The following is a 16,677-nucleotide window of genomic DNA, read 5'->3' on the forward strand; positions in this document are numbered from 1 at the left end:
CTTCCAATTATCTATCCCATATTTTTCAATAATATCAGCTGTAACTTTTTTTCTACACTAAACATGCTGTGTCCATCCTTGACTCAAACTCTTAACCGGGAACTTAATATATCACCGCCTGCTAAATCCTCCTCTTCAAGGTTACGCGTTCTGTATAATTTTTTCCCCACCAGATGATTTCCATAAAAAGAACCTTATCCGCTCTCGCATTGAGTATGCATTTTATGTGTTTGTGCGTGTAGGATTTCCACACACACAGACTTTTGAACAGAGTAGAGCTAGGTGCTTTGTTCCATCATCTGTACTCCTCTTACTGACAGTAATTTATCTATTTTTAATTCCGCCACAGTGTTGCTAATCTTTCTATCTTCTGCCGATTTTTTAGTGCTGTTTTTTCTGAATCTGCTATTTGCATGCCTCCACCCCTCCTGCGGTCCAGCTGCACACGACTTTTATTTTTACTCCTGCTTATCACTATACTGTTTAAATCCTCTATGCAAGATTTAACCAGCATCTACATTGTTTCTTTCCTTTTGCAGGAAAAATCTGCAACAGCCTTTCTCTGTCTGTATTTTCTCCTGCTTATGGTTTAAACACTTTCAAGAGGGAGTATCAACACACCTCTCACAAATGATTCTGATCCTCTGGTCTTGAATTATTCTACTGTACACTATTTGCTGGAGCAGTACCAGCTGGATTGTTTCCCTTTTTTTTTTACCTTTGTAAAAACAAAAGACGACTTTAGACTCTTGAACAAAAATCTCATTAACCGAAGAAGTCAAAGTTTCGCCTTTTTTTTTTTTTTGCGAATTTTTTTTGGGAGCCCATTGATAGAACACCGAGAAACAACAATGCAGCACGTCTTTGCGTGCTAGAAAATTTTGAATAATTGAGATTCAATATATTCATCACTACAAGTGTACAGGACTTACAGGATTAGTACTAAGAAATGATCAGATGCTTCTGACGTTGATGAGGCATGCCCCCCAAAAAAAAAAAATATATATATATATATATATATATATATATATATATATATATATATATACATATATATATATATATATATATATATATATATATATAGATATATATATATATATATATATATATTAAACACTATGAATCTATACTTTTCTCTCCAGTCTCCTTTTAATTAAGCCAAGGGGGTACACGACACTTGGTGAGGGTCCCAGGGGTCAATATATAGCATTTTACAAAACTGTTCTCAAAGTGTTTGTTTAATATCTATAAATAATCCCCGGGCATTTTTATGATTAAGAAATATGGAAATCACTCAAATGATTGAGAAAATAGGACAGTAACGGACATTTCTATTTTTAAATTGATCATATCTCCGTTTGATAAATTTTTATGTCTATTTAATCGCAGAAAATCTAAAATACATTACAGTTAGATGAAACAACCATGTAATAATGCTTTCACTTGCAGCTAAGGACTTATGTTTAGATACTGCAGATAAGGTAAAGGAGTTAGCAGTAATAAGAGGAAAAAGTGATGAAAAATCTAATTTTACGCGACGTTCAACTTGCATAACAAAAACAAATTCCAGTATGTCATTGCATTTGTGAACAAAACAAAATACTTTGCATAGGTCTGTAGGCATATCAAATGAGTATTCACAGCCAAAATATGAAAAATACTGATTTAGTATTAATGGTACTGCGTTAATTTAAGTATCGCTACACGTATACGTATATGTATACACAACAGTATACATTTATTTACCTGCAAAGTTTCAACACATTACTCCAAATAGTTTTGTTAGAGGACCCCAGGTGCCGCGTACCCCCAAAGTCAACCATGTTTTAACAACAAAATTAAACATTCTCAAGGAGAAAAGCTCCCTATACACTCGAAACGTGGGAAACTCATCCACAAACAGTTAATTTTACCATTAAGGAAGGCTTTAAGTCAGTGAATAAGTCAGCCGGCAGTTTTTACATCACTTGTGAAACTAATCTCAGTCAGTTCTTTATTCAATGCATAAACAATAAAAATATCAGAAGTGGCACTGGACTGTTTAACTGAAAGCATGGAAAACGTAGTTATTGAAAACCAACTCATTGCAGACGATTTTTTATTACTTTTTTTCCGTATTCATGAACTACCAACCGAAGCGATGATAACAGTATTAATGAAAACTCCTTTCATACCTTCTGAAAACCATACTGAATACCAGACTGAAAAGCAAGAAGCGAGATACTCGGTCCTCACACTTGATACTCGATCCTCACACTTCATTATTCAATATATTCTTGCGGAATCACATCGCCCATAGTAATTACAAGATGGCTAACGATACACCGAGTTTTTAGAAAGTAATGAAAAAAATACCGAATATTCTTTAGTAGGCTGAGCGACTGAAAACATATAAAGAAAATAAAGATATATGCGTTACCTAAAAATATAATTAATAAATTGAAAATTAACAACACAGATGGCGAAAAAGGATATAATGTATGCGTAATGCTACGATATAACCAAGTCACAGGGCACAGTTTATCTGGATATTCAAATAGCAATGGATAAAGTTGTGCACCTTAAATAACATTACAAATTAAGATATATATATATATATATATATATATATATATATATATATATATATATATATATATATATATATATATATATATATTTTTTTTTTTTTTTTTTTTTTCAAGCAAACATGCACTGCCTCATAGAGGTGCCCTTTTTCCACGGAAATTTTACTGGAATCTGATTGGTTGAATATACGTTGTCCGAGTACATCACTAATCAACAGGTATTTACCAACTTGTTTCTCCCTTCGAAATGTGTTGCCATTCAAAATTGATCACGAGTAAAGGGATCATGAAAATGTAAGTTTTTAACACATCAAACAGTCTACACTTTCCCAAAAAAGTGCGATTTTAGCGTTTTAACTTTTTCAGCCTCGAAGCTTTTGAATCATTTCGGTCATCATTCTCTGTACTGTGGTTATGTCGGGGAGGAAGTGTGTGTGTGTGTGTGTGTGTGTGTGTGTGTGTGTGTGTGTGTGTAGGGGGAGGGCAGATGGTGGTCAGCGGCTTCACTTGCCAAGATTGAAGGCATTGATGGAGTTAATCGCCTCGCTGCCAGACATGCAGCTCCTGTTCCTGCCGTACGCCTGGCCCTGATAAAAAGTAGAAATACATGTGTAAGTTTGACACGTGAAATTGCCACCTGCAACCAACACCGGAATATGCGTTTTTCATGGACTATAAATTTCAAGAAACATCAACAAAGATTACAAAATAAATTCTGAAGATCTGAAACAAGGCTTCATCCGTGGAAATTAAATTTTGAGAAAATAAAATACAAACTTAGAGATCAAATAAGCGTGTGACTGAGGAAGAAGGAAACATATTTCATTAAACAACACATAGATGATATATAGAAGACACTTTGAAGAACTGCAAAATAGAAATGACAAAGAAATAATTAAAAAGAATCAGCTATAACTACAAGACAAAGTGATCAGTGAACGATACAGTTTTGAAAAGGTATTTTGTGAATGTTCAAATTCTACACAAAATCAGTGTTACGTGCCTAGTATAAAATGAATTAAAGTCGGAACAGTTTTATCATGCTCTGTCTTTGTAAAAGTATAAATAGATAGCATAAAAAGGAAAGAACACACACACACACACACACACACACACACACACACACACACACACACACACACACACACACACACACACACACACACACACACACACACACACACACACACACACACACACACACACACACACACACACACACACACACACACACACGCACACACACACACTTTAGAAAAAAAAAATCGACAAAACCAATTAGTAGACCAAAAAGAAAAATGTGCCATAGGTTAATAATAATGAGCGAGACAGAGGCACACAGACACACAGACAAACAGAGATACAGACGGACAGACAGACAGACAAAGACAAGTTGGAAAGTTTCGTTTATTCGGCGCAACATCTGTGGTCATATGCCGGAGAGAGACAGAAGGAGAAGGAATTATAGGAGAAGGGAACAGATCCCAGGAGACGGGACACAACCCCCGATTAATATCTGGTACCCACTCACTGCTGGGTGGACAGGGGCGAGACAAAGACAAACAGAGACAAAAGCGGTAAAGACAGATAACACAATAACACAGATACAGTTACATATAAATAAAGACAAACACACAGACATACAGACAGAGATAAGGACGTAGAGGCAGAGACACAATCCGAAACAGTTCAAGAAAGATAAACAAAAAGACGCAAAAACAGTGACCGCCGCAGACAGAGAGGGAGTGAGATGCTTAGATGAGACATAAATACCAATACTCAGAAACAGGACTGGGAAAATGACAGATATAGAGACAGACACAGAACGGGAAAAAAATGTCGGAGAGAGAGAGAGAGAGAGAGAGAGACACGCACACAAACAGATGCAGAGACAGAAACAGAAGCACAAACAAAAAAGACTGGAAGGAACAGAGTTAGAATTAAAGGCATATTTTTTTACAGTGAAAAAGCAGTTCAGGGACAAAGAAAATCCTGCTAATGCTTCCCATAAGCAAAGTATGGGAGTATTCAAATAGTCCATTTATAACGGTGTTGGACGGTCTCTTGAAACTCCCTTCCTGAGGCCGCTCAAATCGTAGGCAGGTGAAAATATAGACTTGGGAAGGCGATGGAAGGGATGCAAGAGTGAAGATGCTTGTTAACTCTCTCGAATATCATAGGGATAGCTAGAGTAGGAATTAGTACAGTCAGCAATTGTAGAGGCGCAGTTAGCATGAACATTCCGGAAGAAGATAGAAAAAGAGACAGCACTGCGATGAAATTTAGAGGTAGAAGACTAACTGACTGCGTTTTGATAGTTCCTATACAACTTTCTTCATTTACCTCTGCAATATAATCAATTAGTAGTCATCGCTTTAATTTCCATGATGTGGAACAATCTCACTTGCTCAAAACTTCACCTTTTCTTCCTGACCTAGACACAGGTTTCTGGAGCTACTGACAGTAATTTTCAGTATATTCCCTCCTACCTTCTAAATCATAAAATTCAGTTTAAAGATGGATGATGCGTCTCACTAAATACATCACTTGCTCTCGTGCCCACAACATTGATGCTTTAAAATTTTCGGACATCTGCCAAAGACGTACTTGTCATTTTATATCTAAATATGTCTGCGCTGTTTATATCTCGCCTAACTCTACCAACTCTATACATTCTTTGACCATTTGAATTCCAAGGTGGGGCACATCTTGACCTATTCGCCCTTCGCTGAAATCTCCATCTGAGAAGATTTTGTTGTTCACCACCACCTAATGATCTAGACTCTAGACACCAGTTGCTCTAGATTCTAGAGCAACTGGTGCAGCAGCCGACGTATATCTTTGACCACTTTGGGGTTACGGGTTCAATGGCCCTTGTTGTCTTTCATTCAGTGATTGAGAGGTAATTCATAAAAGGTACCTGGGCCCAAATTTGTGCCGAAACTATTCTTCGACTTACCCCCCAAAAATTATCTCGAAAAAATTATAAAATCTTGTTCATTCTTGTTTAATTCTTCTCCAGACTGCTTGGATTTAGCCAAAAATACCGCTTAAGAATTTATCATTTCATTTTTCCTACCTTGCCTTAAACGGTTCTACAGCAGTCACATCTTGACAGTTCTTCGTTCTGAGTTCTTTGCTCAAACTTTCTTTGAAAATTCAACTCTGGATGATTCAAGGCATATTCTTCCTATTCTTTCCCCCACTGAATTCACTATGCCTTTTACTAAAAGTCGTAGGAATGATGTTCTCTAGCCCCTCTCAGGCCTCTTCAGAAGGCTTTATGACTCGATTAAGTTCCTACTACTGTCCTTTATGTCTGTACTTACGTGCTGATACCCTGCCTGATGAAACTCTTCCGCCCCTGTTTTTAAGTAACTAGCTTTCCTTCCTGTTGGAATTATGCATTCATTTAGACAGTCACAGTGTAAGCAGTGGTGTTCCGAAGGGCTATCTATGTTATATTTCTTTTTCCTTCTATTGTTCATTACATATATTATTTCAAAACCAAACTGTTTCTTCATTCCCTTGTCGATACCCCTATGTGATGCCCGGAAATTAGCCTACTGTAATTTGAGGGAAACTGTGTAGTAACGTCAGCCAATCGAAGTCATTGTGTATCAATCATGTATTACCCATCCCCCCCCCCCCCTTTCCCCTTTCTTCGAGACGATGTCTAGACGCGAGTTCGTACGCTATTTACTGTTGGCTTCGTCCTCAGTAAAGTTAATTTTGTTTACTAATTTTTGCTGACCAAGTGGTATTAATTAAATCAAAACCCCTCTCCTCTCCCCTCTTTCTCCAGTCATTATTTGCTTAATAGTTGTTTAAAATATCATTGTTAAATATTACCCGTTCTCCAACCCATGCATGCAGACCATCTCAGTTTAACTGTTTCCCGCCGCTACCTGCCCGCCGCTTGGAAACGTCAACGTCACTCGTTCTCTGGCCTCTGAAAGGCTAAGTTGTGATACGCACACCTGCCCTCCCCCCCTCTCTAATATTACGTGTATTTGTAATCCCTCTGCTTCTGGTAAATAATCAATTATATATTCACACATATAGTATATTGTTTACTAATTTGACTAGTTCTCTGGCCTCTGGAAAGTCAGTTTGTGGCTAGGTATTGGCGCCCACTGACGCGTGTTCACACACACGCCCAAGCCCCATCCCTCGCCCCGACTCGTGTTTAAAAATGTAGGCCCTTATAAGTAACCAGTTTGTAGGTTTAATTCCAGCCCCCTCCCCCTCTTTAATATTGTGTATTTCCCCCGTTCGTTCTTAGTAAGTTTCTATTACAGTAAATCCCCTTAATTATGAACATTATCTTTCCTTTAAGTATCCTTCCCTTAGTAGTAATGTACGGTAGATTGGCAGGAAGACACACGGGAAATTAATTACCTTACGTCCTCCCATAAAAAAGTGTCTACATTATCAAGATTCCTACAGTATCACGACCCGGCGTGACTGAGCTAGTTTACTTTCAAAGTCGTTATTCTTCTCTTTCTCCCTGTCCAGCTGTCGAAACCGACAGAACGCGGAATGGTGGCAGCCTACAAAAGAAGTACTCAGTTATACGGGAATTTAGTTCAAATTCATTCTAATTTTTAATCTTCATTCCTACTCAAGTTATTAAATCCGTCAAAAAGTTCAACCAAGTCACCTCCCCCCACCCCCCCACCCCCGTACGCCCCCACGGGTTGATTGATTGATTGATTGGGGGAGTTCCGTTCTTGGCGCCGCAACTGCAGGATCATATGGCGCCGAATATAAAACAAAATAAACTATAATATAAAACTACAAAAAAACCGGTAATTAATTAAAAACATGATAAAAGCAAAATCAATAAAAGGCTAATAAAACCTACAGATGGTTGAGGACGCCAGCCTCCTGTAGAACGCCATAAGTGTCATGCCCCGGGGAGAGTCTTCACTCCCAGCACCAGAGAAAGAAACTCTCATCTGTACCCCGACACCGGGAGAGGAGGTTGCAGGTCCCCCAAAGTGGGGCACTCAACCAGCAGGTGCCGCACTGTCACCACAGTAGGGCTGAACTCCCTGGGAAATGAGAAAGCCATGTGTCTATCTAGTGTGACCCACCCTAAGGCGGGCATTTCACCTACTCAGTATTACTCAACATCTTTTAATAAAGATCCTCCACAGGAATTATAAGACTCAAGGCCTAACCTCTGACCAAGTGAGTATTAATTAAATAAATACCCCGCCTCTCCCCTCTTTCCCCAGTCCTTACTATTTGCTTAATAGTTGTTTGAACTATCATAGTTAAATATTGGCCGTTCCTTAAGCCATGCATGCAGACTTTCTAATTTTTTAATGAGGCAGAAGATAACCCGGGGAGGCACAACAGCTGAGATGATAAAATTAGGTCAAAAAATAATTTTTTAGTATTTCGCATATCTAGATAGAAAAAAGCTTCAAGAATGAAGCCGTAGTCAGTAAATAACGAACACCGGGTGGCAACACGGTTTAAAAGAAATCGAATCCCTCGATAATTACCACATAATATGTCATACTCAAAACTTTAAACTCATTTATCTCAAAACGTCAAATTTTAACTTCAATGAGTAGCTGTGCACAAAAAACTTGATGGATCTAAATGAAACTCACCATACTTGTACATAATGGGTATGTCTACATTTCCAAGACAGGGTTTTAAGAAATTCGAAAAAGTCTTGTTCTGGATACGTTATATAGCTAAAAAAAATAGTGACGTCATTATTTCATGAAATTGCGAAAGCGGTTTCTCACGAACTAAAACGAATTTAGCAAAAAACTGTCTTGGGTAGGTTAATATGTTATTCTACTAATACCATGCAAAATTTGGTAACTCTAGAGTGAAAATTAAAATTTACGTGAATTTTTTAAGCTGTGACGTCATGACGTCACGACGTCATGAACTAAAATGTTCTACCTACTACCATAATATCAGAAAATGGTGCCATTGCACATTGCAAAAGTTTCAAACAAAAATATTGAAAACTTTTTTTTTATGAATATTTTTCATCCAGTTGTTGTGCCTCCCCTTAATGCCTCAAATTTTTTTTTCACCTGATAACTCGACACCATCTTGCAAATATCTATTCCCTATATTTAGATAAGATTAGCTTTCCCTTTCTTTTACATTAAAGCATTTTCGGTATTTTCTGTATTTATTTGGAGACTTCATTGTTATTTCATCTCTTGCTAAATTATCTTATTCGAGATCAAGCGTTTTGTATCGCCTCATCATTACTGACAATTTTTCCTTTAAAATTCGCCTCAATGTTGCATCTCTTTCTATTTTCTAACGCTCTTTCATACTGACTGCTCCTCTTTGACTGGTTTGCTGCATAGCTCCCCTCTTCCCGCGGACCCGCTGCATAATATTTTCTACTCTAGCTTACCTCATAGTGTGTCCAAATATATTATGCAAGAATTAACCATTATCTTCATTCTTCCATTCCTTGCCCTGCTAAACTCTGGAAGAACATTCCTTCGTTTGTATTTCCAAACTCTTATGGAGTCTTATGTTTCTAATCAATCTTTTCTAATTCCTTAACACTTTTCATTTGTTGAAAGCAGTAGTTTTCCGGACTTTTGTACGTTGTAGTTTTTATGTTTACCCTCTTCTGTTTCTATTTGTGGAAAAAAAAAGCAACAGAAAAGGAGCAGATGAGACGAAATGCGTTTGACTCTTTTCTGCCCATAATGGCTGTGTATGGAATCCCATCACATAAGAGAGGCATACTCAGTGCGAGGCTGACAACACCGTTTATATATATGGATAGCATAGGAGAGGGAGAAAAGAGCTGGTGGAGACAATACAGAGAAAAGTTTATTTAACAAAAGTTGATATATGAAGTTTCCAGCTGAGGTTTTGAGTTAAGCGTGGGCTGAAAATATTAGTAGATGAAAGGGGTAGCTGTGTGTTTAATGAAGAGTGAGGGATAACCGTCTGGATGGTTGCACCGAGTTGTCAAGTGGATTTTTTAAAAGTTTATGAGCCATTAGAGGACACCACATTCCCTCTGCTCCACTCAGAAATGATTGAAAGGTCAGAGGATAGAAGATTACGTAGCATCTAGCCTTCAGTTTTGTAATTTCTGTGGAGTTGAATAGTCATCCTCACAGGAGTGGTAAAGAGACACCTTCCACCTCTTAAATTTCGCCGCAATGTTGCTTCTCTTTTATCTTTTTGCGATATTTTCATGTTCACTGCTCTACCGAATTTGCGAACTGAACTCCTCCTCCGCCCACGGCCCCGCTACACACGACTTACTAAACTTCCTCATCCATATTATATCCAAATTCCTCATGCAAGTGTTAACCAGCATCTTCATTCTTTTATCCCTTCTGCTGGTAAATTCTGGAAGCCTTCCTCCGTCTGTATGCCTACGACTTGAACTTTTTTTTAAGAGGAGAGCATCACGACACCTCTCCACCCGAAACTGACCTCTCTTCTGGACTGTCGTTCTTTATATTTTGTTCGGAGTAATGGCCAGCGGGCTTTTTTGGTTATTTTTTCTGTTTTTCGCCCTTGAGCTGCCTCCCTTGCTGTAAAAAACACACACACACACACACACACACACACAGCGAAAGAGAGAGAGAGAGAGAGAGAGAGAGAGAGAGAGAGATGGGCAGAAACAGAAATAAGCAGTTACATTAATACTGAGACGTAGAAATAGAAGCGGGGGCAAAGACTGAAACTTAAAGGGAGTGAGACAGACACAAAGAAAAAGAAAAAGGCACAAACCCAGAGTCTGATATAGATAAAGACAGATAAAAACACAGAAAAGCAGAGGCTAACAGTGACCGAGGCAGAGAAACTGAGACAAAGAGGCAGAGACAGATAGACAGAGATATAGGAGATAGAGGGACAAAGACATTACTGCATTACTGGCACCCTCACCTCCGGACAGGTAGGTCGGGGAGGCACTGGGGGAGCCGCCCTCACTTCTCTCTTCAGCACTGTAGCGGCAGGCAGCACGCTGGGGGATAATGCAGGGACGTGTTGAACAGTGTTGGGGACGGAGGTGTGATAGGAGTAAAGATAAAATATTTTATCCTGTACGTCACAAATAAGTCAGTGCAGAGTTCAGATTTGTGTCGAATCACTGCAGGAGAGCAGAGAGTGATTTATTAAGAAGGACTGAACACCAGTATCGCATGAGGAAAAACAGCAGACTGTGAAGATATAAAGAACAGCGCTGTGTTGCGTATAAAGGTAAATGTCGTATAAGGTAGAAAAGAATACATGCAAACATACACGATATTTATATATTTTTACTCCCGTCACGCTGCTGACGTTGAAACATATTATACTGGCATACCTATTTTCTTCATTTCCTTTATAATTTTTTTTCCGCGGAAATAGTTAAAGGGGGTGGGGGGGTTGAAGAGTAGAGGTGAAGCCCGCCATTAGGAAGCGATATTAGGATTGGTTACAGTGGAGTTTAATTATTTCCGATTAATAGTTGGGATACACCTTGCGACTGGCCAATATCAATAAGGCGGTCGAGGCGGCGGCTCAACTGCAGCGGCGGAGTCTGTCTTCCTCATGGTCTTTTTAAGGCTTAAGTGCCTAGTTTTCTTCGTTTCTGCGTACTGTGAGGACGAAACTTATATGCATTATCTTTAATTATTCAAGAGACTTCTGGCACCTAACCAAAATTATCTGTTAACAATATCACTTGTTCATCTTTCCCACGTCTCCTAATTCCTGATAGCAACACTGCTGTCACATCTGTCTCTAAAGCAGAACTCTTCGATTATACTTGTCTGAAAATTTCACTCAGAATGATTCAGTGCATATTTCTCCTACTCATTCCCCCTCTGCTCTCTCTGACTCCTCAGAAGCCTTATGGACCCGATGGAGTGTCTTCTATTGTCTTAAAAACTCTTCTTCCGTGCTGGCACCTTTGTTTTTGTTTTACGTTCGGCTTATAGCGCCAGTAGGCTTTCATAATGTGGCTGGAGGGCGGCTTCAGTCCGTTAGTGGCGCAGTCTTTTTTTTTTTTTTTTCATAGAGGCATTATCTTTCTTGGCTCATGCTGACCCCGGAGCTCCCCTTGACTCTATAGAGAGTTTCGCTAGTCTGGTTTCCTCTGGACAGCATTGGGTAGTACTAGACTACACTGTGGTTACAAAAAAAAAAAAAAATATTAGCTCGTACCGGCAGGCGGGTCTTGAACCCGGATTCTACAGGACACTGCGCCCGCGGAGGTGTGCCACATTACCTACGACACATTTCCTACACGCACATCTACGATTTTGGGAGTTTAAAGAATAGTGACATTACCTACAGGGATACAACACATATCTCCTCACACAAAAATCTATTCTGACACAATTCCTACAGGGTTCTAGTCATATGGGGAGGCGGTGGCGGTGTGGTCAGCGTGTGGGTGTGGTGAGCCAGTGAACCTAGCGTGGACTAGGTTCAAGTCTCAACGAAACACATTTTTCAGACCATCGCCGAGTGGCGGAAGATTACCCACATGCGGTTCAGATATTATTCACCCAACCCTAACTTAAGTGACTTCGGTCAAGAGGAGCAGCGGTGGGCAGTATGAGCCACGCAAGAGTTATATGTATACCACGGCAGCCACTATAAATAAAATTCACCTGCGTCGGGCTGGGGTCGTCGAAGAGGCCGCTTAACACAGCCTACTGGCACTACAGGCAGCACCTAAAAAGAAAAAAAAAATCCTACCCCACGAAAGGTAGGAGCCACATTTCCCGCAGGACTCCAGTCATATTTATGATAAAACAATTCGGTCTTGCTGGCCACAGGTTCAGATTGGTGGCTGTCAGTTTCACCTTTCCGAAAACCTGTACCGAAAAATTTCGAAACAGGGGCTAATCAAGGCCGTCTCTATATACAGGCCCCCGCCTGGGCTATAGTCCGTTTGCTTCCAGTTGACCCAAGAAGCCCCGCCTGCTATCCTCCTACTGACTCCACCTAAATATGTGGGATTTGCTAGCTAGGGAAGTGGGAGGTGCAGTACACTACGTCAAAGTTCGTTTGGTGACGAGGGTCGGGTAGGTAGGTGTACAGCAGGACAGAGGTCAAGGCCACAGGCTCTCCCTCGTACCTCGGGATTAGCGGGTGAAGATGGCGCCCCTTCCTGTATCCGCTAATCACTTGATCCAAGGGACTGGGTGCAGTCTTGACCTCAGTGCTGCTCTCCTGACTCACCCATCACACACCCACACACACACACACACTTACACACACAAAAAAAAAGTAATAATACTAATAATAACAATAACAATAATAATAATAATAATAATAATAATAATAATAATAATAATAATAATAATAATAATAATAATAATAATAATAATATTATTATTATTATTATTATTATTATTATTATTATTATTATTATTATTATTATTAACCACACACACACACACACATACAGAGAGAGAGAGAGAGAGAGAGAGAGAGAGAGAGAGAGAGGCAGGCCTCACGTGTCTGGACCCAAGAGGGGCCTGAGGGGGAGGGGGATTAGAGTTCCCTGGTGACGGTGGGCGACATGGAGGCGATCCTATCTGACCTATGCTGCTCCTTCTCACGCTAAGGTCTTTTTGAAATGTTCATTCCCTCACCCAATATCTGCTCCACGATTACGGATACCCATTACTTTTTTATATTAGGTGACAGAAAATGTATTCACGATTCTCGTTTGTTGATTTTTTTCACGCCTTACACAGAATATGAAGAAACTTTAGTATATTAAGGAAGCCCTGTTGAGTGTACGCTCTCCAACAGGTTTCACCCAAACCAAATCGGCTTAGCTGCCCATCACCATCAACCAATCACCAGCAACAGAGCGACTATGCCCTTCCTACATCGCCTGTGGGGAGGGGCTTCTGGGTTCAACTCGACGTGGACAGACTATAGTGAGCTTGCCGTGACGTCATCCACGGAGTCCGTCAGTAATTTATATTCAGTTGGTGAGCAGCCATCGTCCAGTGAGGGTTAACACTCCGCTCAGCTGGGCATCAATCCTCACTTTTCTTTAAAACTGAATTCATAAAATGTAAGGGTGTTAAATGTTTGGTAGTAAATCTAATGTACTAGTTATATTATTAATCAGAAATATGAAGTTTTATTAGTTCTTGCAATAACTACGGGATATTTTCCAATGGTTATGGTTATTTCCAGTATGAGGGGTGCAGTACAGCCTTAATACACTTATCAGATATGATGTTTCATAACTAGTAGCCTATTTACAATAATCACGAGCTATATTTCAAATTGCTATTAGCCTATTTCTAGCAACATTGCGATACAGAATAGCCTTATTACACTTCCCAATGATGATGCTTCACAATTCGTACTTACAATAATCACGGGATGGTCTTCAAATGGTTATGGTTATTTCCAGCATGAGAGGAATGCAGTGTAGCCTCAATACACTTCTCAGTGGTGGTTTCATAACTCGTACTTGCAACAATCACGGGATACTTTTTAAATAGTTATGATTATTTCTAGCAGCATAGGGATACAGTATAGCCTTATTAGTTATTACACTTCTCGGTGGTGATGTTTCATAACTCGTACTTACATTAAGCACAGGCCAGTCTTCAAATGGTTATGATTATATCTAGCAACAAAGGGATACAATATAGCCTTAATACACTTCTCAGGGATGTATAATGTTTGAGGGATGATAAACATCTAGCACGGTCACAAAACAATAAGGTTACAGCGTGAGAAAATGTTTAATCTATCACATATTAATCCTCCTTTCCTGTCCAGAAAAAGCATGAATAAGATTTTACTCTACCATTGTTTTGTCGTGATTGTGTTACAGACGTTTATGAGAACGAGGTTACGTGTGACCCAGTATTTGTGTGTTCACGTAGGAACGAGTGGGTAACAAACAGAATCAGTCACCCCACAATGATATCGTTAACAATAAGAAGCATCGTAGAGATGCTTACACTTTACCAATTTCATTGTGTATTTATGTCATCCTGAGCAATTTGAGTGATTGCTGTAGAGGGGATATCGGTATTATTACAGCAAGAAACACTGCCAAGATCATCAAACCTGAAGTTCTTAATGTTTGTTAATATCAAGGATGTTTATTACTAAGTAATACTGGTATCAGCATGAGGTGTTTGAATTCATTTATCGATCCTTCTTTCTTCTTTTCCTTTATCACCTACGCTTTCTGATTTGAGACTTTTCTACCTGGAACTTTTACTTGACTTATTTTACCAATGCCTTTATTGTGACCTTTTCCCGTAATTTATTTTCTTACTCAAATATTTTTCTCTGAATTCCTGTCCGATCATTTGACACCAATCAGATTTCCAGTCATTTCCTTCATGTCTTTCAACTGACACTACTTGTCCTCCGCTGTTTTTCATGTAATTCTAATAATCCATGTTTAGAACACTGAAGGATATATATGTAGAATACTGCAGATCATGGAAATAAGAAAAGTAACGATCGGTAGTAGTAAGGAAACACTAATCTCTAATAACAAGTGGAAAGATAAAGTTAAAAAGCATGTACGAAACAAGTGTTAGTAGCACAAAAACTGTGCTAGATCGGCGTCGCATGACCCTCCAACACCCCCCCAACAATTTATATTATGCAACTAGGGGTCTAAAATGGAAAATGCTGAAAACTAAAGATGGCGCCGCTATAAATACTTGCCTGCGCCACAACGGGCTGGGGCCAGCCATCAGGCCCTACTATGAAGGCCTACCGCCGCCATAGGCCAAGACGTAAAAAAAAAAAAAAAACTGACTTTGTTTATAATGCCATGTTGTAGGGTTCATCAGGGCTAACAAATGTTATTATACTATGTCATGTCTACAATGCATGGGTAAGCCAGGAAAACAACTTGAAGAGAACAACAACAACATTAAGAAAATGAACAATCTGTTGATCGGCGTCTGCGACGCCGATAGAAAATAATATGGGGTACGTAGAGAGGCAAGCGGTGGCAGTACGGACTCCGCGCGTGACGTCAACAATCTTAGGTTAGGTTAGGTTAGGTTAGGTTAAGTTAGCAGGCTTTGGGCTAACTCAACTGTGCAACGACAAGATGCAGATCAATAAATACGTAAAAAAGATCACGACTCTAAGTTATGTACCAGCCAACCGGATGTACGAAGCCGTTAATTCTTTCTTCCAAGAAAGTCTCAACGTAAACGAGCATTCCCAGGCACAGATCACTGCATTTGAAGCCTACATCACACATTACTGGATTGGAAAAGTCACTCCGGAACGGCTTCCTGTCTTCGATTTTTTTATGGAACAAATAATGTTGCCGAGTCATATCACAACAGACTGAAAGCTACTCACTGTCCGCATGCACACGCCGAACATCTACATTTAGTTAACACATTTGAATAATCTGATGGCATGCAGACACGATTAAGGACAATGAGCGTCTGGATGAAGACTCGGAGATCACTCGTCAAAAATAGAAGTTTGCCAGAAACACTGATCACAGGCAGCACCAGGATGAAACATACATGTTGACACAATACATCAATACCTGCTATCGTTTACCGTTTGATACCTCCGTTTTATTATTCCAACTTCTAGAAGACATTTTTGCGTAGAGTGTGGATGAGCAGCTGGGACCTGATAACAATGGATCAAGTGCGCAAGATCTTCCTCCGGAACTTCGGAGCAGCATCTGCTTAAGGCGAAGGAAAAAGACAGTCTGCCACCTATGCAGATTGCATAGGTATTCTTGTGGTGGCAGTAGATAAATAACAACCCAACTTGTCGTACAGCCATTCATGACAGGCTTCAGGTACTTATTTAAAAGTTCCTTTGAAATAAATGTGCTTAAATGAATGTGCTCTTGAAATCAAATTTTAAATTACTTTCATAGTTTCGTTTTATATTTGTATATTAAGACTTGTTTTATAGTTTTATATACGTATGTTGTTCTAAAGAGAAATAAAACGTTTCCAACTTTAATATTCTACAGTATTTTGTACTCTTTCTTGCATAAAGCAACTGCGTTTCGTCTGCATAAACAGCGCGTTGGTTTGTGCTTCACTTTTGTATATTCTACGCAATCGCAGAATTGTTGAAGTGACAGTTTAATTATAGAAGTTACGCC

The 16,677-nt window shown here is 39.4% G+C and overlaps 1 protein-coding gene across 1 annotated transcript in view; it reads right to left on the reverse strand.

Moving 5' to 3' along the window:
• Positions 1-2,711: 2,711 nt before the first annotated feature.
• Positions 2,712-16,677, reverse strand: part of LOC126999212 (LIM domain-containing protein A-like) — a 55,480-nt gene continuing 41,514 nt past the window's right edge. Inside the window, exons 5-6 of the mRNA XM_050861540.1 lie at positions 10,479-10,557; positions 2,712-3,157 (exon numbers count right to left, since the gene is read on the reverse strand). Coding sequence (XP_050717497.1) covers positions 3,074-3,157; positions 10,479-10,557 — 163 coding nt within the window. The 3' untranslated portion in view covers positions 2,712-3,073. The remainder of the gene's footprint in view (positions 3,158-10,478; positions 10,558-16,677) is intronic.

Source organism: Eriocheir sinensis, chromosome 16 (assembly GCF_024679095.1).
Source record: "Eriocheir sinensis breed Jianghai 21 chromosome 16, ASM2467909v1, whole genome shotgun sequence".
Lineage (NCBI taxonomy): Eukaryota > Metazoa > Arthropoda > Malacostraca > Decapoda > Varunidae > Eriocheir > Eriocheir sinensis.